This window comes from Mixophyes fleayi, chromosome 2 (genome assembly GCF_038048845.1).
Source record: "Mixophyes fleayi isolate aMixFle1 chromosome 2, aMixFle1.hap1, whole genome shotgun sequence".
Taxonomy (NCBI): domain Eukaryota; kingdom Metazoa; phylum Chordata; class Amphibia; order Anura; family Limnodynastidae; genus Mixophyes; species Mixophyes fleayi.
The window spans coordinates 46,103,973-46,126,002 of record NC_134403.1 but is presented as its reverse complement, the minus strand read 5'-3'; the positions used below and the strand labels follow the sequence as shown (position 1 = coordinate 46,126,002).

Sequence of the window (22,030 nt, the reverse complement as noted above, 5' to 3'; positions counted from 1 at the left end):
GGCATAAGAATGTTTTTTTTTTAAATAATTAAATCTTAGTTCCTCTAAAGATATTTTGCAGTCATGTACATATTCCTGGGCATTTAGTGTTCAAGTGGGGGGGATGCTGCATTCCTCATATGTTTTAGAAGATCGTGAGAAACCATTGTGTGTGTTTAAGTTGGCTGCAGAAGTTATGATTCATTGTAGGAAAACTGATCTTGCTTTTTGGACATATTTTTTAGCATAGTGTAAATGATAATTTACCCCTTGGGGTGTATGTTATACAATGTTTTCCTCTTGCCCTGAGCTGTCCTTGACTACCTCACTCCCTTTTGTTGACAAGCGGCTAGAAATTTGCTTGTTTCACTTGTTATGTTCTATAAGTAATACAGAACTATTAAGTGTCCTCGGGTTTGTACGTTGGATTGTTAGCAAAAGAAAAAAAAAAGCACAATAGTCATTTAAACAGCTTAGCAGTAACTTTTTCTTTTTAATACAAATTTGTTGACAAAATAGAACTGCCAGGCCATATAAAATGATTGCTGGGTAACAAACAAAAATATGTCAAATCCACTGTTGTTGTAACATGTGAATAGGTCAAGATTAAAGTTATGGAAACCAAAGTCTTTGCTTTTTCGAATTCAATATTTACAGCTCAAAACAAAAATACAAAATGTAGTTAAGCAATGCAGTAAGTGCCTTAATATTATATATTACAAAACAACAGTAACCTTACACTGCGCAGGTCTATTTACATGTGTTTATACATATAATATATAGCATCATTTTTGCTAAAAGGTACATTGTGCATTAAGGATTCAGAGTCCAAACTATTCGTCGTAATGAAGGGACATTAAAAATTTGTCCACATCCATTCCAGCTGGGAAACAGTCCATGCTCTTCTTCCGGTGTTTCTGTGTAGAGATAAATGGGTTACAAACGGTTACAGCATAACCTTAGTATGAATGTGTATTATTAAACTGTTTTTGCTGAATGCAGAGTACCATTTCATAGCCGGCAGGTGGCTGTTCTTTGTTCACCTGATTTAAGAGAGAACCCAACTAACTTCTGTCCATGAGAACATACTGCAGCAAATATTTTAGTAACAACATTTAACTAACAACTCACTATTATGGGCAGCACAGTGGCTTAGTGGTTAGCACCTCTGCCTCACAGCACTGGGTTCGATTCCCGACCATGGCCTTATCTGTGTGGAGTATGTATGTTCTTCCAAAAATTGCATGGGTATCCTCGGACACTCCAAAAACATACTAGCAGTTTAACTGGCTGCTATCAAATTCACCCTTGTCGTTAGAGTATTAAGGACGCAACTTATTGAATTATAGATTTAATATACCAAAGTACAGGGTATTCAGATATAAAGAAAAATAATTAATAAACAACTGATATAAACCATACACAAGCGAAACAGTTTAAAAAATATAAAGGGTTACATTCAGATTAGCACGGACATGAATTGCATTCTAGCCAAGGGAAATTTGGCTTGGAAGATGGACAGCTTATCAATGTGAATTGATTTCCCAAAAAGTCTGACCATTTTCTGTGTCTCTTCTTAGCATTTTAAAGACCTGTCCCTGCCCCCAGGGGGTTGTGACCTGTGACACTTTTTTCAATCACCACTTGCATGTTGCCTGATTTAGTAACCAATTCTACTATGTGATCTAAATTTTCTGTAGAGCGTCACATTGATCCAATTTTATCATTAATAAATTCCCTATGACTCTGACCATCATTTAATACAAACATGATGAAATTTTTACAATGTGACATACCTTTTCCAAAGATATGTGATTTTAGCTGTTCCCGAATACCACCCACACTTGTCATTCACAACCCTGGTGTGATTTCTGCTCCTCAGTATGCAGTAACACCCAGATTTCCCAAAATATGAACTATGAAGACATTTTCTTTTGAAGCTCATATTTCTATATACCTGTATAGGCCTTCACATGCTGCCTACAAGGAACTCCAGCTGTAATCGGCCCCACAAAGTCTATTCAGGTGTCCCAAACCTCTATCCCAGGCCAAGCTATCTCACCGCAGGAGCCCTTTGAATCTGCCACAGGTGACACTTATCTTTTCACAATGGAATGTGCAAAGCCATCAAATACATTTACATCAGACTCTCTGTCTTCACATTTTACACTTTAACAGCTCAATTTAACCATGGATTTGTTTGATATAACCTATTTACACTGCAGTTATGATTTATCCTTTATAAATAACTAAGTTCTCTATGTTCACGACAGTGTATGTTATGGAATTTAGACTGTAAGTTACAATGGGGCAGAGACTGATGTGAGCGAGTTCTCTACAGCGCTGCGGAATTAGTGGTGCTATATAAATAGCTGATGTACGTACACCACATTTTTTCTGTACAACAGCCTAGCTCAGCTGACAATGGCAAATACAGTAGCAGTGTTCTCCAGCAGGAACTAAATAAATGTTAGCCAATAAGCATAAAATTATTGTGCACTAAACACCTTCAAGAGCGCATATACACGATGCTATGCACACACATTAAAGTTTACTCCTGTCAAAACGTTTCACAAGCTCCAGAAACAGCTATTCACTATCTGACCTCTCGGATTATGACTATCAAATTGTTACCTTCAAAATGGTAAGGCATCACTTACTCAAATTCCTGTATAGTGCCTCTCCCCCTCTTTCCCCACTGCACTGCGGTACAAGGTGATGTAATACTCTCCTAACTCTTGCTCTCCATATTCTTAGCACATACAACATATTCCTGTTCAATATGTATTTCAGCAAACAGGAGATACGGACCCCAGCTGGTAGCCAGAAGGACATGCCATTGTCCAAGGACATGGTTCATCCTGTTTGAAGCTCAGCTCAACAACAAATTCTTGAACTGTGATACCCCAAAGGACACTGAAAACTATTCCCATACTGGCTTTCCCATAATAAAATAAGCTCTAGCTGCAAAAACTATCTTGTATCTGTGTATTCTGCAGAAAGAAGGAACTTTTCCTACCCACTATGTCCTTAATGACTTTCTTCCAGCTGCAGCACAGACAAAGCCCTCAAAGAAAAAAAAGTTAGGTTTTTTTTTTAGATGTATGGTTTGCGAATGGTAACTTACACCAAAATAATTCTGCGTGCCATCAACGCATTGGTTGCTGGTCTCACTAAGTTGGTGGAATTCAAGTCTGCATTTACAGAACCAAATGTGTCTAGAATAGAAGTACACTTCTGCAACCATCCAATTAGTTGCTCCACCCATTGCATTCACAAGCAAAGCAGTGACAAGGCAAATTTGTCTTTTGGTGCCCCTTCCAGCTTCCCTGGTCTAGATGATCCTAAAAGAATGGCATAACTGGAAGACAAACTATGGTCCTCTTTGATAGTCACAAGACCATAGGAACCACTAGAGAAGTCAGATGGTCTGCTGGTCCATTTTCTGAAAATGGAACACAGAAGCTAGCTCTGCTTGCTGGAGTCTTGAACATTCAGAACCAACACGTTTCATCTTCATTGGGGGACGTCCTCAGGAAAATGAAACATTTATTATATGCCCATTTTTATAAGGAGATCCCCATGTTAAGTGCAATGCAAATGCTTAGAGAGGCACCTAGCCATTGTGCATGCTCGGATATGATTACTTTCGGTTCAGATGTAATAAGCATTGGGACTGGACCACAATTCTCTTCTGGATGTCTTACACCACTGATTACCTTCCTAATATAAGGATTATTGGCAGCAGGATAAAGGACCTCTAGGATTTCCTGCCTTTCATGGACAAGGAATCTGGACCACTATCTTAATGCTCTTGAGAAGTCAATTCTTGCTTTTTATACTTGTTGCTACATGTATTAAATATTGCTTATTAAAGTATCCAAGATTTTTCTACGCTTTGTTTTTTTTTTTGTCTATCAAGTGGTTTATTGGAGTGAGGTGCCAATATTCCTATTAGAGCTTGTAAAGACATGCTCTAAAACTACATGGACCCTGTGTTGCACTCTCCATGCTACAGGGACACACCAGTGATGATGTCACCAGAAACTCCATGTGTCGTACAAAACATCTTCTGGGGCCTGAAAACAGCCATCCATGTTAGAACCTCTTACCATTTCAATTATAAGGTATACCACGCTTACCTTCATTTTCTTCTTCTGCAAAGTAGAAGGACTTAAAGGTTCTTTGCTATGTGAAGGTCTGTGGAATTGATCAGCTTCCTCAAGCTTTCGCTTTCTTGAAGTGCTCTTGGAAGATTTTAAGTGCTGGATATTATCCTTTAGCGGAGTGGTGCTGCTAGATTTTGCAATGGAGGCACGTGATAGTATCATAAGTGTGTGAGCAGCCATATTGACACTGCTTTCACTGCCAGCTTCACTGGCAGGACTGCAAGTGGGCAACTCTGGAGTTGCAGGAGGCTTCATGAGTTTTGGGGTTCCTCCATCACTGTAACGTTTGCATGTTGGTGTCCTTGTGTGCTCCAAAATATTATCCAATTGCTTGTCATCCATTCCAGACCCTGGAGTATGTGGTATGGGCAAATCGTCCACTGTAAATGACTTTGCATTTGGACTGTGAAACTGCATGCCATGCAATAGCTGGCTGGCTTGCTTAACTAAAGGACTAGTTGGGCAGATTCTCTCTGTGGATTTCTTTTGTGGTGTTCTTCTAAGAATGTTTGGCAGAGATGTTTGTTTTCTAGCGGTTTCCTGTGGTGGATTTACACTCTTCTCACAATGTCCAACTACACTTTCTTGGCCATTCACTTTATTATCCACTTCTGCTGCGACCTGCTTTTCAGTTTCAGTCTGTAGCACATTCTCCTTGTTACCGAAAGCCCCAATACTAGGAGCTACAGGTCTCTTCTCACCAGCCTGATCTTTTATAGGTACTGAAATCAGGCCTGGGGCTTTCACAACCTCGGATTTGGAATTTTTGCCTATTAATGGAACGTTGCATTCGGTTTTTCTGTTTTCTTTATGGATGTTTGATCGAATAGCTCTTGAAGAGGATTGCACATTCGGAACAGTGTCATTTTTGTCTGTCTTTTGACTTTTTGAATTTGATAAGGATGGAGAATTCAATGTGATGGTAGGTGCTGATGTCCCATCAAAGCACAGGACTCTTCTATGAGTTTCTGCCGGTTTAGCAGCAACACTTGTACTGTCTGCTAACAATCTGTCATCAGGTTTATTTTGTATCTCAGAAGTGCAATTCTTTTCCTCGATTTCTACTCTGTAAAAAGGAAAATACTTGGTTTAATAAATGCAGGTCTGTCACACTGATAAATGGACCCCTGAAATTCCTGGTCAAAGAACTAACCTTTGCACAGCTGAACTGGACGGAAGGCTTGAAGAATCAGCTGCTGGGTTGGACAACAGCTTACCTAAATCGGGAGAAATTAGAATTGTTTTACACGACTGGACAGACAGTGAATCTTAATTACCACAACCAGTTTCAGTTAACAAATAAATGGGGTATTCCCATGGGTAGGTAGAGTATATTAAGAGAAGTGGGGTTTGTTCAAAGTGGACAACCCTTTTAAATTGTTCTTGTAAGCCAAGATTATCTCATATACTGGAAGATTTATTGCAGCTACATGTGAACCTGTTCCAATTACTCTGTCCCACTTCTGGTTTATAAACCTTATCTTGGGGTTTAACATTGGTGCATGATTTTGTGGTTCTCCTCATAATAGCACAGGAACCAGGGCCTTAAAGATTGTATTTACAAAGTAGTTTTAAGGGCACATAGATATAGATTTCCTCCATATAAAACTTTGCAGAGGTCTACATTTTTACTGTTCTGTATTGGATTAAACAGTCCTTCATGGTAGCAATTCTGTGTTAATAGCTGTTCACAATTCCATGCTGCTAAAGAGGTAGCTAGCGGTTATCAACAAATTTGTCTAAAGCTTAAAGTATGCAGCAGATCCATGGAGCAGAACAAAAGGTATGACCAGCTGAGACCGCTTCCTGCATATACAGTGAACTCAAATCAAGTAAAAAGAGAAAAACACAAACTTGTCACGGATTACAAGGCAAAAGCCTATATTAAAAGCAGTAAACAAACCTAAAACGCCGAAAATCCCGCGGCCCGTGCACTATTACCGTTATTACGGTAATAGTGCGCGGAAAAGAGAGGATTTATGTACTTACGTTAAATCCGTTTCTCTGATTCCGTCTGGGGGACACTGCTTACCATGGGTTGTGGAGGGGAGCTTGGGAGTTGGCACCTAACTAGTTAAACTTTAGTACTGCTGGCAGACCCCTCCCCTCTACAATCCCCCTGCCTCTTCCTGTTCAGTTAGTTTTAAAAAGCCCAAGGATAAAAAGGGCAGTCAAACAAGAGCACACAGAAGAAAACAGAAGGGAGGGATCACAGTGTCCCCCAGACGGAATCAGAGAAACGGATTTAACGTAAGTACATAAATCCTCTTTTCTCTTTCATCCGGTCTGGGGGACACTGCTTACCATGGGGACGTTCTAAAGCAGCCCCCTAAGGGTGGGACTATTCTGAAAATCCCGCTCGTAAAGCACTACGAGTGAAATCTGCATCAGCTGATGCAAAAACATGAAACTGATAAAATTTTGTAAAGGTGTGGACAGAGGACCAGGTGGCTGCCCTGCAAAGCTGGTCTGCAGAAGCTCCATTCCTTGCTGCCCACGAAGCCCCTACCGATCTGGTGGAATGGGCTGTAAGTCTCTCCGGCACAGGACGGTTAGCCTTTACATATGCTTGTCTGATGGTAGACGTAATCCATCTAGCGATGGATTGTCTTGAGGCTGGCCAGCCTCTCTTATTAGCGTCATAAAAGACAAACAGAGAGTCAGTACGTCAAATCTGGGAAGTTCTTTTGACATATATGCGGAGAGCGCTAACATCTAACTTATCCATAGATTGTTTATCTGAATGAGAAGATGAGAAAACCGGAACTACAATTTCCTGGTTAAGATGCAAAGCTGACACTACTTTCGGGACAAAAGAAGGAAGGGTCCTTAACACCGCTCTGTCCTCGTGGAAAACCAAATAAGGTTCTCGATAGGACAAGGCTCCTAACTCAGAAACCCTACGAGCTGATGCGATAGCCAAAAGAAAGAGGACCTTCCAGGTCAACCACTTTAAATCTGCCCCGCTTAAAGGCTCAAATGGAGGCCCCTTGAGCATATCCAGTGCCATGTTGAGATCCCATGGAGCTGTGGGAGGTACATAAGGAGGCTGTATGTGCAAGACTCCCTGAAGAAAAGTTCTAATATCTGGCAAATCAGCTAGTTTCATATGAAAAAATACTGAAAGTGCAGATACCTGTACCTTTAGGGAACCTAATCTGAGACCTGCTTCCAGGCCCTCCTGAAGAAAAGCTAACAAGCGGGGAATGCGAAAAGCGGACGAATTGCACATCCTGTTTTCGCACCACCTAATGTAGGCCTTCCAAATCCTGTGATAGATACGAGATGAAACAGGTTTCCTAGCCAACAACAAAGTGTTAACTACACTGGAAGAAAAACCTCTAGACCTCCAGAGGCTGGCTTCAACAGCCATGCCGTTAAACTGAGCCGAGGTAAACTCTGGTGCTGGAATGGACCCTGCAGAAGAAGGTCGTCTCGATGCGGAAGATGGACCCCTGGTCCGTCCGCCATAGACAATATGTCTGCGTACCACACTCGGCGCGGCCAAGAGGGAGCTACTAGTATTACTGGCAGACCGCCCTGCCTTACTCGTTTGAGGACACGAGGAAGCATGGGAATTGGAGGAAACAGGTATCCCATCCTGAACTCCCATGACATAGTCATGACATCTACTGCCACCGCTAAGGGATCTCTTGCCCTTGCGCAAAACCTTGGAACTTTCCTGTTGTGTCTGGAGGCCATGAGATCTATGTCCGAGAGACCCCACTTCCGAACCAGAGACTGGAAGACCTCCGGGTGGAGTGACCACTCCCCCGGCGTCATCTGGATTCGACTTAGATAGTCCGCCTCCCAGTTTTCTATTCCTGGAATGAAAACTGCTGATATTGCCGGAACATATAGCTCTGCCCAAACCAATATTTGAGCAGCTACATCCATGGCAGCTGCACTCCTGGTTCCTCCTTGTCTGTTGACATATGCTACAGCCGTGGCATTGTCGGACTGAATTCTTACCGGGTGGCCCTGAAGAAGGGACTGTGCTCCCCTGAGGGCCAAGAGAATGGCCTTCAATTCTAATACATTTATTGATAGGGCTGATTCCTGAACCGACCAACGTCCTTGGAGTCGGAGGTGCAGGATTACCGCCCCCCAACCTTTCAGGCTGGCGTCCGTCATGGCTATGATCCACGACCATGGAGCGAAGGATCTGCCCACTTTCAGGTGATCCTGAATCAGCCACCACTGAAGAGATTCTCTCGCCCTCGGAGATAGGGAGATCTTCTGAAGTTCCAGGTGTAGGTGTGATCCCGACCACTTTGACAATAGATCCCACTGGAAACATCGAGAATGGGCTCGGCCGAAGGGAATGGTCTCGAAGGAGGCCACCATCTTCCCGAGTAGCCGCATGCATAAATGCATTGAGGGGCTTGGGGAAGACAAAACCTGAGTAGTTACAGTCTGAATAGAGCTGATCTTCTCTACTGGAAGAAACGCTCTGTTTGCTGGTGTCCATGATGAGTCCCAGGAAAACCATGCGCTGACATGGAACCATCTGGGATTTCTTTGAATTTATCAACCAACCGTGGCCCTTGAGAACCGCCCGGGTGAGGGATAAGTGATGAAGTAGGCAATTCTCTGATGAAGCCTTGATGAGTAGGTCATCCAAATAAGGAACGACCTGAACTCCCTGCAGGTGAAGACATGCTGCCATTATTGACATAGTGGGTAGTGGAAAGATCCCACCGAGAATCTGAGAAAGGACTGATGGTGGATCCAAATGGGAACGTGGAGGTATGCGTCCTTTATATCTATGGACGCCATATACTGATCCTTCTCTAGGCCGTTTATCACTGACCTCAGAGATTCCATCCGAAATCTGTCGACGCTTAAGTGAACATTGAGGCCCTTTAAGTTTAGGATGGGACGAAAGGAGCCGTCCGGCTTCCTGACTAGGAACAGGTTGGAATAGAAACCCCGACCTTTCTGGCAATCTGGAACTCTGCAGATGACCTTCTGAAGCAGAAGAGAAGCGACAATCCTGTATAGCCTGTCTTCTTAATGGATCCCGGGGTAGCGGGGTCGGAAGTAACGCCGTGGAGCCGGGCCCAACAGGTCTATCCTGTACCCTTCTGAAATAATTCCCCGGATCCAAGGATCTTGGGAAGACACTGCCACCTGTTACCAAAACAGAGACAGACGTCCCCCCACTGGGGCCCCCTGAGGTGCAGGGTGGCCGTCAGGACACAGGCTTCTCCTGGGTCTTGGAGGCCTGGCGCTTAGATGCAAACGAGGATTTCCCCCTAGTAGAGGAGCCTCGTGAATTTGATTGTCTGCCTCTAAAGGACTGTCCCCTATGAGAGGAGGTCCCCCGAAAGGGCTGACGGAAGGAGCTGGCACGTGGGTGGCGGCTCCTGTAAGAATATACTGGCAAAGAAGTGCTTTTGCCCCCCGTTGCCTGTGAAATAAGGGTATCTAGTTCCGGGCCAAACAAACCTGCTGCAGAAAACGGAATAGTTTCAACGGACCTCTTTGATTCCGTATCACCTTCCCAGGATTTCAGCCAAAGCGTCCTTCTTGCTGAAATAGAGGCCGCCTGAATGGAAGAGGAAACCGCAGCTGAGTTCTGGGCTGCCTCATAAAGGTACCCCGAAGCCTCCTTCAAATGCAGGGCTAGGGGAAGAAGTTCAGAGTCCTGTAAGGCCTCTGCCAGCTGGTCTGCCCATGCTTCCATGGCTCTAGTCACCCAACCTGAGGCAAATGTAGGTCTGAAAGAAGAACCCGCAGCCGCAAAAATGGATTTAAGCTGGGATTCAACCTTGCGGTCATTGGCGTCCGGAAGGGACGCTGAACCAGGAGCTGGGAGTAAGGTATGCTTTGCCAAGCGGACAATAGGGATATCTACCTTGGGAATAGTCTCCCAGCGAACCACCTCTTCCTCCTGTAATGGATACAGGGAGGAGAATCTCCTGGGAATAGAAAACCTTCTTTCAGGCTGCTTCTATGCCCCTTCAGCGATAACCCTAAGCTCAGCAGAAGGGGGAAAATGGCTGGCCTTTCTCTTATCCTTCTTAAAGAGACTTCTGTCTCTGGGGTAAGATCCTCCGGCTCTGGGAGGTCCAATGCCTGTCTAACCGCTAAAACCGAATAATTAACATATTGGCTTTTGGGATTGTCTTCCTGTTCCAATAGGTTTAATTGGTCAGGATCCGAATAAATTTCCCCCTCTTCCTCAGTTATACTTCAGTCTGATAGGACCATAAGGGGATTTACCGATCTAGGTCTTTTTCTTTTAGCAGGCGGGGTATTAGAGGAATCAAGCAACTGGTTAAGCTTGTTCAAACCCTTTAAAAAAGCTGAAGACCATGCCGGTTCTGTAAGAACAGGGGCTGGGTCAGGCTGTAATGAGGAAGGTCCCGGCAAACCCGATCCACTCGAACCTGAGGAAGCTGGGAGGTCTGATTGTGGGTTAGCATTATTAGCCACCGAAGTTGCTACAGTAGTTAGCAACTGATTTGACTGAAAAACCATCTGAGCTAAGGAGGAAACCGACTGTGTCAGGGAGGTCACCCAGGCCGGTTCCTCTGTCGGTGGGGCTGAAACCTGCTGGGTATGTGCAGTGGGAACCCCTGCTTCGCATGCAGAGCAGAGCGCCAAAGGGTCCTTTTGCCCACAAAGTAATTTTACATGACATTTTGAGCATGTGAAATATTTTTCCATAGGGCCCTTTCCCTTATCTGACATATTTATAAAGGAAGGCACACCAAACACACAGATTAAATAGATAATTAGCTGTAGTGGAGAGAGAGAGAGAGAGAGTAATGCAGGGAGAGAACAGAGTGAATAACAAGTTATCAACTAATCTTGTTAACAAAAGTTGTACTTGTATAATTTATAAACACAATATATATATATATATGTATAGGCAAGTAGGGTGACTATAATGTAAACCCTTACTAGCCCACATGTGCACCACAAAACAGATAATGTGTTTGAATAAAACAGATACTTAGCCCAAGGGCCACAAAGGGGAGAAGTCCAACAGCAGTATCCTGTGCTTGCTCCCTCAGCTCTGTCCACTCTTCCCGGGCTTCTCTTGGTGCCAGAAGGCTGGGAAAGACCAACTCTCTCTCTGAAGGGAGGGGGGGGAACTCTATGCTTTAGCTCCCCCCCCCCCTTCTCTCTGTAATGCTGTCCCTGCAGCATTTCTCCGTGTAAAAATCAGAAAAACCATAGTTTTGTGGCAGAGTAATGGAGACCTCTAAGATAGAGGTCTCCGCAGCGAGATACCCGACGCCCCCCTCCTATGTATGAGGGGGGAATCCTGGTATAGCCCCCCTCCTCCACTGTCGACGGAGCCCGTTAAAAGAAAATGGCCACCGACATCCTGAATATCCGATAACCGGCGCTCTATGCCTGTCCTGGCAACGCCGGTTATCGGGGAGGCTGGAGGAGTGCAGCGGTCCCTGAGACCGCTTGTCACTCCTCAATCAGGCACCCTTCTTCTTTTCCTCCAGTCCCTGTCAGTGAGAGCCGCTGGCTCTCATCTGACAGGGGAATGCCTGCGCTGCCCTGCTGTGAGTGTGTTCTCTATAGTAGAACACACTCCAGCGCTGCCACCTGTGAATAAAAATTAAAAATCAAATAAAATAAAATTCCCTTAAAATTTACACTAAGTACTAAAACACTGCCCCAACTCCAGGGCACCTAAAAAAAACTGAACAGGAAGAGGCAGGGGGATTGTAGAGGGGAGGGGTCTGCCAGCAGTACTAAAGTTTAACTAGTTAGGTGCCAACTCCCAAGCTCCCCTCCACAACCCATGGTAAGCAGTGTCCCCCAGACTGGATGAAAGAGAAAACGTTAATAGAGTAATTTTCCTCGCTGGATTTCAGCTCACAGCTCCCTGAGCCGCGAGCTGAAATCCAGCTAACTACTACCGTAATAACAGTAGTAGTTTTTACGCGGCGGGACTTCCGGAGAATTGAATATGCCCCTAAGTGTCTTTAGGAGCCATCCACCGACAACAATGAAAAGACTCTCTGCAGAAAATTGATAGGTGCAATGACTATTTGGCTCTTGGGTTTGTCCATCTCTGGTGAAGATTATTGATGGGATAAGAACCAAAACAACAGTACAAATTGGTGGATATAGTACATAACATAACTTCAGCTTAAGTGCATGCAAAGCGTGCTGTAACATGCCTGTGACAATATAGAAGAGTGTTCATCTAAATCTGGATTGACTCAGCTCTGCAGCAAGCTGTGTGTGCGCGCTGACCCTTACAGAACAAGCCTCTCTCCCCATAAGCCATTATGTACCTGTGTTCACTATAGGTTTCGGCAGAGCAGGTTTCTGAGACTTCGGAGGCAAAGGCAATTTAGGAACTACAGGTTTGGATACTGGAACGTGCAAAATCTACAGACCAAGAAAGAAAAATACATGTTGAAGAATTGTTTACAGTAATATTTATAAAAACAAAACAAAAAAAAAACAACAAAACATTCTCCAAATCAAACATTTAAAATGCACCAATCTCTTGCACATAGATAGGGAGTATAAACAGCACTAGGAACTAGTGACATAACGGTGCTACTTTATAATGAACATGGCTGGGCAAATGGCAGGGAACTTGCATAGCTTGGTTTTACATGCACAAGACTGGCTGACCAGGAGTGTGTGACATTGAAATTTAGTGTAAAGAAGATATCATGAATAATTAAAATCAGGGGCCACGTGATACAATGCCATGCATTGGGGCATTCATGGAAAAGTGGACAGGAAAGCGACTGCCACTGCACAGACAAAAAATAATTATAGCCTGGAAGAGAAGACGGTGGAAATATGTAATTTTTGTGCAACTTGACCGAGTTTGATGGACCTGTATGTATATCTGGACACAACTCTGTAAATTAACTAGGTCCCATCTGGTACACACAGGCTAGTTTTGAAAAAATGTGTCGACCACTCTTGTCCTGATGCATGCTGGGCACTGCTAAATATAATGTGCTGGCAAATAATTGAACATGCTAGGCACCATTGGTATAATATTTCGGGCCCTGCATTAGATGCAGCATATTGCTTAGTAAAACGTGTTGTCTATCGATTTGCTGTTTTAGGTGAGGCACTACAAGTATGAACAGTTAGGCACTGCTGCTTTATGTTGTTGAAACACAGGTTCTACTAGGATGGTACATTTTGCTGCATAATACTAGTTTGTTTGTTTCTAAATCACATTACCTGATGGGGTGGAGCTGTGAACGTATTGCCACTTTGGCCAACGAGTGAAACGGGAAACATACCCACAACTCCCTGCAACACAGGCTGGACAGGTGAAGCAAGAATAATAGTGGAACCTGTAAGATAAAATACATATTTGTAGGACATATTAGTTGAGATGCTTTTTATCAACAAAAATAAAACAGTTGGAAGTCATAAAATAAGTAGCCATAATACACATACTTCTACACCTATATATTTGAATGTCCTAGAGCAGAGTTGGCTAACCTGTGATACTCCAGGTGTTTTGAAACTACAAGTCCCAGCATACCCGTCCAGCAATAAGCTGCTATATATTGGCAAAGCATGCTGGAACTTGCAATTTCACAACACCTGGAGTGTCACAGGTTAGCCAACACTGTCCTAGAGCATGGGGGGTGGGTGCTTTGCTCCTACCAGACTCCAGTTTCAGTAATTTGCATGGAAGCCTCTTGACTTGGTTCCTGGGTACATAATGCACTCAATTTGAGCACTGTTTCCCCAAAGGAAAGGTGAAACATTTGTATTGGAGTGACCCCAATCCAAGTCTTCTCTGCATCCCAGAAATAACTTCACTTTTAAAAGAGATCTAAACCTATAATCTTGAAAGTTGTGACTGAATCCCCCGTACCCCACGCAAAAAATGAGAAGAAATAACGTATTCTATACATCTCTATTGACGATGCAGTGTGCCTAGTGTAGATTATTGTACATACAGAACATGTATTCAGGTACTGCATTCTCTGATATTGGATGCCACAGGATGTTAGGGCAATTCTGTGACACAGGATATTGCATGTTAATTGAGCACCTGCTCTGAGCCCAGGTAGAGCTATGGGGGTAAATGTATGAATCTCCGGATTCTTCATCTCCGGCGTGTTCAGCCTCTTCAGCGCTTAAATTTAAAGCGGCGCTGCATTGTAAAGGGAAACTTCTGTTTACAATGCAGCGCCGCTTTAAATTTAAGCGCTGAAGAGGCTGAACACGCCGGAGATTCATACATTTACCCCATGGTGTGACCTTGACCACCACGTTCTTTTGATTGAATGCACAGTGGGAGGTTTTCCTGTGCAAAGAGAAACTAGTAGGGGTAATTATCCCAATCATAACCATGCCTGTATAAACATTCAGCAAATAGTGCACACTGTATTTAAATCCCATTTGTAGATGCCACATTGTTCCTGTGCCCAGAGCTGCATCCTGATACCAGTCATTAATGTGATATTGCTGTGGTGAAAGCTTCCTGTTTTCCAGAGTAGAAGCCTGTCCTCACTGAATTGCATTGTTCATTGGCCCTGTTGAATCTAGTTCTGAATGGTTTGTCACTGCAGTCTCTCCCAGTTTGACCACCATGCTGACATTGTCCCTTAGGACCTATTTTTAGGTCAATGTTGTGTGCAACAGCTCTTGATATTGATCAGCAATATACATCACTATTCCTAAAGACCATGCTCTATTCTGGCAAGATGACTATACCTGCTGTATTCCTTTGACCCACAGATAAGATTGAACACTCTCATCCATTCAACAACTGTCCTGAGTTCAGTCCAACAACCTGAGATAATGTTCTACTGAAGCAAAACAAGTTGTCAGGAGGATAGAACCAGTCAACAGCAGGTGGAGACAGCGACTGGTCTACAATTGGGGATGCCACAGTAGTGCAACATTGACACTTAGATGGTGACTTTTTTTTATAGAAAAGTAGCACCAGCAGGCATGAACAGTAATGGAGTGTTAGTAAGAGAAACCCCATGAACTGGAACACTAGCTGTCTGGGTTCTGGCTGAATCAATGGCGAGAAGAAAAGCCACTTTCCGAGTAAGAAAAGCAAAAAGAACAGAAGAGGTATTCCCTTATAATTAAGATAAGGTGCCCGACAGTACCAGAGATGGAAAGTTGACCATCTGGGTCAGTTGAGGACAGTGGCTATTGTTCACACTTCTTGGAGTGATCCAGAATTCAAGGAATCAATTAAAACAGAGGTAAACTAGAAGGGCCATGGAAGGTGAATGTTTGTTGTTCAGTTGCAACGCCAAAAAGTCTATCTACCTGGAGACACCCAGAAGTCCATGAGATTCTGAGACACATTAGGATGCAGAAGCCGGTGTCTAGGCTAGAGATGGGCAATATGCCAGTATTATACGAATACTGAAATGATAATAACAAAAATGTTAGTATTGTTATAGTAAGGATATTTTTGTCATTGCCTTGATGATGCCAACTCAGGAAGTCCACCACTGTGCTGTCTATCCCCAGAAAGTAGATGATCCATATAGTTGAGACAGGGCCCCCTAGTCTGAGACTTCAGGTGCCTCAGTTTTACTTCAGATATACCAGTGTCGTCTGGACCCTGAGAGAAGGGAAATCCAAGCTTTTAGAGCCAGATATGTGACCCTCAGTCCCAGATGATAGAGGTGTACTGCTCGCAAGCCTTGGAGGCAGAGTTTCATGGATATCACTAGTCAATTGTGAATGGCAAAGGGTTTTCCCTCTGTCAAATATGACAGATTAATCCATCATCCCAGAGAGGTGATGACTCTGCAGAAGAGATGGATCGCCTTCTACACATGCCTGATCGACCTAATCCACGAATTGAGAAGCACATTTTTGATGGGGCGCATATGCATCTGCACATACGGGGCCAAGCTCCAAGGTGGAGACCACAGTCCCACCACCACTCGCATGTAGTACAGCATGGACATAAGAAAATTGGACATGAAGGAAGAAAGCCTCTGAGGGGCAAAGATTTATCTTGGGAATTAAAAAACACACTAAAAAACATTGCATATGGATGAGAGGACCTAAAAACGCTATAGACATCAAAGGCATTAACAATGACTTTATCTTATTGATAATCCAACATTTGCTAGCTCCATGTACCAAATCTTCACAAAGATGTCGTGATGACAGACAATCATGATAATCTGGCACTGGAAAAAAATCTGCCATGGAAGCCATGACGTTAGACACCAAAGGGGCCTCAGAGAGCCCAAAAGAAAGAGCTGGAAAATTAGCTCCCTGGCATAAAAATGTAAGGAACCATTAATGCTCCTCCAAAATATGTCCCTCATGGACTGAATCACTGACGAGACCAACTATCTTGAGTTGTTCACAAAGGAGGGACTTGTTACTTTCTTTTAAAGTCCAGAATGATTGAAAAGTTTTGTCCCTCTTGGAAACTGAATTCCTCTTAATTCTGTGCTGGTCCCATCAGTATCCATCTTCCACTCTAAGGAAGAGAGCAGACATGTTGAATCCCTCCCAACCATCAAGGCGGCAGAACCAAATACAGTGCATATGGGGAAAGAATAGATGCTGGTTAACCTCCACTAACCAACACAAATCAGTGTCCGGGATGGGAGGACCAGACGCTGAAGGGGCAATGGCAAATCAGTTTCCTCATCATTGCAGACGGCCATGAGTGCATTGACCTGAGGCTGGGTGTCAGCGAGCGGCTATATTACACTCCCCTGTCGCACTCCTGGTTAAGCCGAGGTGACTAGATAGCAGCTAAGCCTGTCCATCCATTGGGTGTTTGAACTAAAGGGTAGAGCTTGAAGTAGTAACTAAAATAAAAAACAAAAAATCCTGAGGACACCCAGCGAAGCAAAGAGAAGTTTGATTTTTTTCAGTCCAAGTTGTCCTGCCTCCTCTGTGTGCCCCTAACCTGCTATTGCTGAAGTAGAATATGTGTACATGTAAAACTAATAAAATAAAAGGATACTAACATGACTGATACAGAAGAAAACTCTTTTATAGACCCAAAAAAACACAAGTTACCATTCACAAATATGAAAAAATTAATGAATTAAAAAAAGCACATCTAACCATGTAATTTGGTATGGTATTTAAATATTAAAATGCCACTGAATGAAGGGGATAAAGAAAAACAAATTCAATGTACATTTAATGTATTATGAAAGCTGAAATACAGCTGCAATTTAGTTATAAACAATAACCTGCAAGTGAATGAATCATCAATGAGGGTAAATTGTGCTTCTGTTATAGTATAGTGATTCACTTTCAAATATTTGTGTTCCTAAGCACCTTACAATGGTTCTTTAAACACTCTTAATAGGAGTAAAATTCACCCCGATTGACGATTTGTTCATGAATTATACAGACGATTATGTCCCTGTTCACCCGTGGGATATTTATAATGAGAATCTCAAATCAAGTATCATCTAATTATCAACACACTACAAACGCTTAGTTTTGAATTGGTGGTATTAAAGTAATTCTATCGTTTTCAAATAAGCATTGCATTGTGTTTCCAAAACACAAAGTAATTTATTTTAGCAGGTGTAAAATTTAACAATTCAATACATGATTATAATACAGTACAGCCAATACCAAAAGATAAATACATACCGCTGCGCTCGCTTGCGCTAGCTGGTACCAGCGAACAGTACTTCACTCCAGAATACTGTGGTCATACAAGACTGCGGCCAGTGCTAGCACAGCTATATTATATACACTCAGTGGTACAGTGAAAACAATGCAGATGACGTGGCTTTCTTCTATAGGTCCAGACTTCAGGTGGGTCGTGTAAACAGGTCATAGGCTAGTTCAAACAACCCCCTCCAAGGCTGAGGGTCAACATTCCAGATGATTCTCCCACCCAGAAACCAGTTCAATCTAGTCTATTTACACATTACAGTCAGTATCACTAAGTATTTATTCCCTAATATCACTAACTAGAGTATGCAATGTGCGATCTCTTCGGCGAAAGAACCGGACAACTGCTGATGAATAGGGGATTAAAATGATACCAGACATGACATTTCCTATAACCTGGACCTTAAATAACACTAAAGTGTGCATATAATCATAGTATATAAAGTAATAAACTAAATACTATCTGCTCATAAATCACTGTGGAATGGAATCAATATAAATATGAAATATATAAATAACTAAATGTTGTAGTGTGAGTGTGTGTGTGCGTATTTTACCGCGTGATCGCGCCATGCTACACGTGTAGCGTGGCATACTGAGTGCAATCGCACGATAAAACAATATAAACGAATATACTTTTGCTCATCCAATTATACGACTTCGGCAGTGGGCATAGAGAATTGATTTTAAAAAAGGGCACTGCGAGCAGTAGCTATAATTATCCCCAACACTGCAAATCGGAATAGAACATTAAGGCTCTCCCGGGCTGCTCGTATCTATCGCATTGAGGAAGTTACCTGAATGAATTGATATGCTCTAATATCACCAGCTAAAGGTGAGCACATACAAATAACCAAAAAGTCATATATACTGAATGAATAAATAGGCTTAACTAGGTTAATTCAAGTTTGATGTTCGATAAATAGTAACCCATCTACCTACAGTGCTTAAAATACAATGAACATATAATCCTGGTGCTTACCTTGTGAAAGCTTTGGTGATATGGCCTGTCCAACTGTGTACATGCTGCCAGGTCTGGGAGGGGTTTGGAAAAGACCAGGCTGCTTTTGGCTGACACTAGGAGCAGAATTATTGGATAGCATCATGATGTTAGATTGCTTGGCTGGTCCATTATTTGCCATACACGTACTTATAAAAATGTTACTGGCAGGTGCAAATGTAGAACTCGTGGCCGGCATCAGTTTGATGACATTGCCATCACCAGCGGCATTTGATGTCCCAGAAATCGAATAAACAGTGCAATCTCCACTCGGGATATTAATAGCGCCCATTGAGCCATCACTGACCGATTTGACTACTTGACTTTGGTCTCCTGAAAAGTATGTGTCTGTAAGGTCTATAACCGGATTTTCCTGCGTCGGTCCTACTTTCTTAAGATCCTGACTTTTCACTAGAGGCGACAGTATAATAGTTGGATCTCCATTAATGCTTCTGACTGCATTACGTAACTCTGCATCTTCTGGTACATCTTCCGTGATTATGTTGAGAGTCACAATACCTGAGGGTGCTGCAACCACCTGGCTGCCACTGGGCACTGCAACGTCACTACTCAATGCGGCAATGTCAGATGCCACACTGCTCTGCCCGTGACATGCTGCATGCTCAAGATTTACAGCTGTATTTTGTGTTAATCTTTCCTTTTCAGAAGATGTTCCTGTGTCAATTGCATTAATCGGCTTATTTGTGAGAACTTTACTTAAAGGACTTTGCTTTGATGGCTCAATCAGTCGATTGTCCTTCTCACTTTGTGGGCTTCTGCATTTAAACATTGGAGCCCCTGCAGAAACTAATACAACTTTCTGTGGTACAGTCATAGAGGACTGTGTAGCTGTAACATTCTTAGTGATCTCCTGCTGGGTCCCATCTGAAGGTCTTTCATTAGTGGTCACCTGGCTGCTTTGCATCTCCATAAGTTCCTCATTGACTTTGCCAGTAGAGTCCTTACCTAATAGTAATGATTTTTCACCAGCTGCTGTGGTTTGGGGTAACATCTCCTTAACCAGTTGACAATCCATTTCTACTGCTTCATCTGAATTGTTCTTCAAATTCCCATCTTGGGATTGTGAGGATGATGAACCAAATATAGTCCTCTGGGATTCTTTGCTGGAGTCAATTAGTATGTCACTATTTGTACTATCCACAATGACTAAATCAGTATCCTGATTGTTGCATTTGGGGCTTTGATTCACTGAAGAGGTGATTTTATTTTGAAACGTTTGCTGAGAAGTACGGCTGTTATCTGTCTTTTCCACTGTGGTTTTATGAATATGCTGGCTGGGTAACTCAGAGACAGCTACTTCTTTCCCACCTGAACAGACATCCGCTTTCTTATTAGAAGGCTCTGTAGAGGATGTTTATAGAAAAGACGTCAGTTAATACTTTAGAAAATGGAGAGGCCCAATGTACATATATACTGTACAGCAGGAAGTCTACTATGCATCATATTATGAGTATCAGAGTAAAAATAAAAAACATTTGGTTCAAATAGAACAATTTTCCACAAAACAGTTTATGGAATTATTCTCCTATACTTTCTCGTATCAAACATAGTTTGGAACTGTGCTTTTAAGATATTTTGAGCAATGTTTTTATGCCACTTATAAATGAATAACTCTGCATGGTAGTATGTGATTCATGGATAGTTTTAAACAACCGAAGCCCAATTTTATCAATGTTACCCGCTGCCTACTGGTTAAATACAAGCCTCTAGTAACTTTCCCCTTACACTCAGAACTCTAACCTCTGAATACAGCCTCTCCTACATACATCCTGTAAGTGAAGTCAATTTCACGTGACTGTGCAATGTGGGAAGGGCCAATAGCTTTGTATGTGGAATTAATTCTGTAAGAAAGGCTGCTTGATGCAGATGGACAGTGTTTGTGTCTAGTACATCATTTTGAGACAACATGTATGTCATACAAAGAAAAAAAAAAGAGTGTAGATCAGTTTCCATTAAATGAACAGACAGCCCTGGGAAAGGATAGATAAGGAGCACCGAGACTTCAGTTGGAGATTGTTATTGCGCTATTTGCAGACAAAAGCACTCACACATTTTAACCAGCTGCACAAAACAAGTGGTGTAACCGGAGTAGACTTTACTTCTATATAAACTTTCCCCATCGTTATCTCAGATTATATCCATATTTAAAAGTATATTTACCTGTGTTACTTATATAGACCAACTATTATATTGCATTGCTATTGAGTATCATAACTTCTTTATATTTTATTCTTGTCAGCAGCAAATGACTTGACTTAATTGTTTTAGTACAACTTATTTGGAACAATTTCAACTTAGTGAATTATTGCACTTTCATCCTAAAAGAACCCTGCAGTGGGGAGTTTATCACTCTATTCTGCAACACCTCTCCCAGTGCTGCATGACCTGCCAACAAAACAGCACCACAAAGCAGAAATGTAAATGTAAGTTTAGCTTTAGATATAACAATAACTCTAATAAGACTGCAGCTTGACAAAAAGAGGATTTATGTACTTACGTTAAATCCGTTTCTCTGATTCCATCTGGGGTACACTGCTTACCATGGGTTGTGGAGGGAGCTTGGGTAGTTGGTACCTAACTAGTTAACTTTAGTACTGCTGACAAACCCCACCCCTCTACAATCCCCCTGCCCCCTCTTGTTCAGTTAATTAAAAAGCCCAAGAAGAAAAGGGCAGTCAAACAAGAGCACACAGAAGAAAAGCGGAAGGGAGGGACCGCAGTGTCCCCCAGACGGAATCAGAGAAACGGATTTAACGTAACATTTTCTCTTTCATCCAGTCTGGGGGACACTGCTTACCATGGGGACGTTCTAAAGCAGCCCCTAGAGGTGGGACTACTCTGAAAGCCCCGCTCGTAAAGCACTACGAGCGAAATTTGCATCCGCAGAAGCAAACACATTAAATTGGTAAAACTTTGTAAAGGTGTGGACAGAAGACCAGGTGGCTGCCCTGCAAAAGCCCAATTTCTCGCTGCCCATGACGCCCCTACCGATCTGGTGGAATGGGCCGTAAGTCTCTATGGCACCTGACGGTTAGCTTTTATGTAAGCCTGCTTAATGGTAGCCGTAATCCATCTTGCAATGGAGTGTTTTGAGGCTGGCCAGCCTCTCTTATTGGCATCATACAGAACAAACAAGGAATCAGTACGCCTCACTTGAGAAGTTCTTTTTACATAAATGCGGAGAGCCCTAACCACATCTAACTTTTCCATAGCCTCTGAATCCGAATGGGCAGAGGGAGAAAAGACCGGAACT

The 22,030-nt window shown here is 42.7% G+C and overlaps 1 protein-coding gene across 1 annotated transcript in view; it reads right to left on the bottom strand.

Annotated features, from left to right (window-relative positions):
* Positions 1–456: 456 nt before the first annotated feature.
* The window catches only part of NPAT (nuclear protein, coactivator of histone transcription), a 46,870-nt gene continuing 25,296 nt past the window's right edge, over positions 457–22,030 (bottom strand). The window contains exons 13-18 of the mRNA XM_075198905.1: positions 18,739–20,118; positions 13,341–13,456; positions 12,422–12,518; positions 5,302–5,365; positions 4,122–5,214; positions 457–896 (exon numbers count right to left, since the gene is read on the bottom strand). Of these exons, the coding sequence (XP_075055006.1) occupies positions 813–896; positions 4,122–5,214; positions 5,302–5,365; positions 12,422–12,518; positions 13,341–13,456; positions 18,739–20,118 (2,834 nt within the window). The 3' untranslated portion in view covers positions 457–812. The remainder of the gene's footprint in view (positions 897–4,121; positions 5,215–5,301; positions 5,366–12,421; positions 12,519–13,340; positions 13,457–18,738; positions 20,119–22,030) is intronic.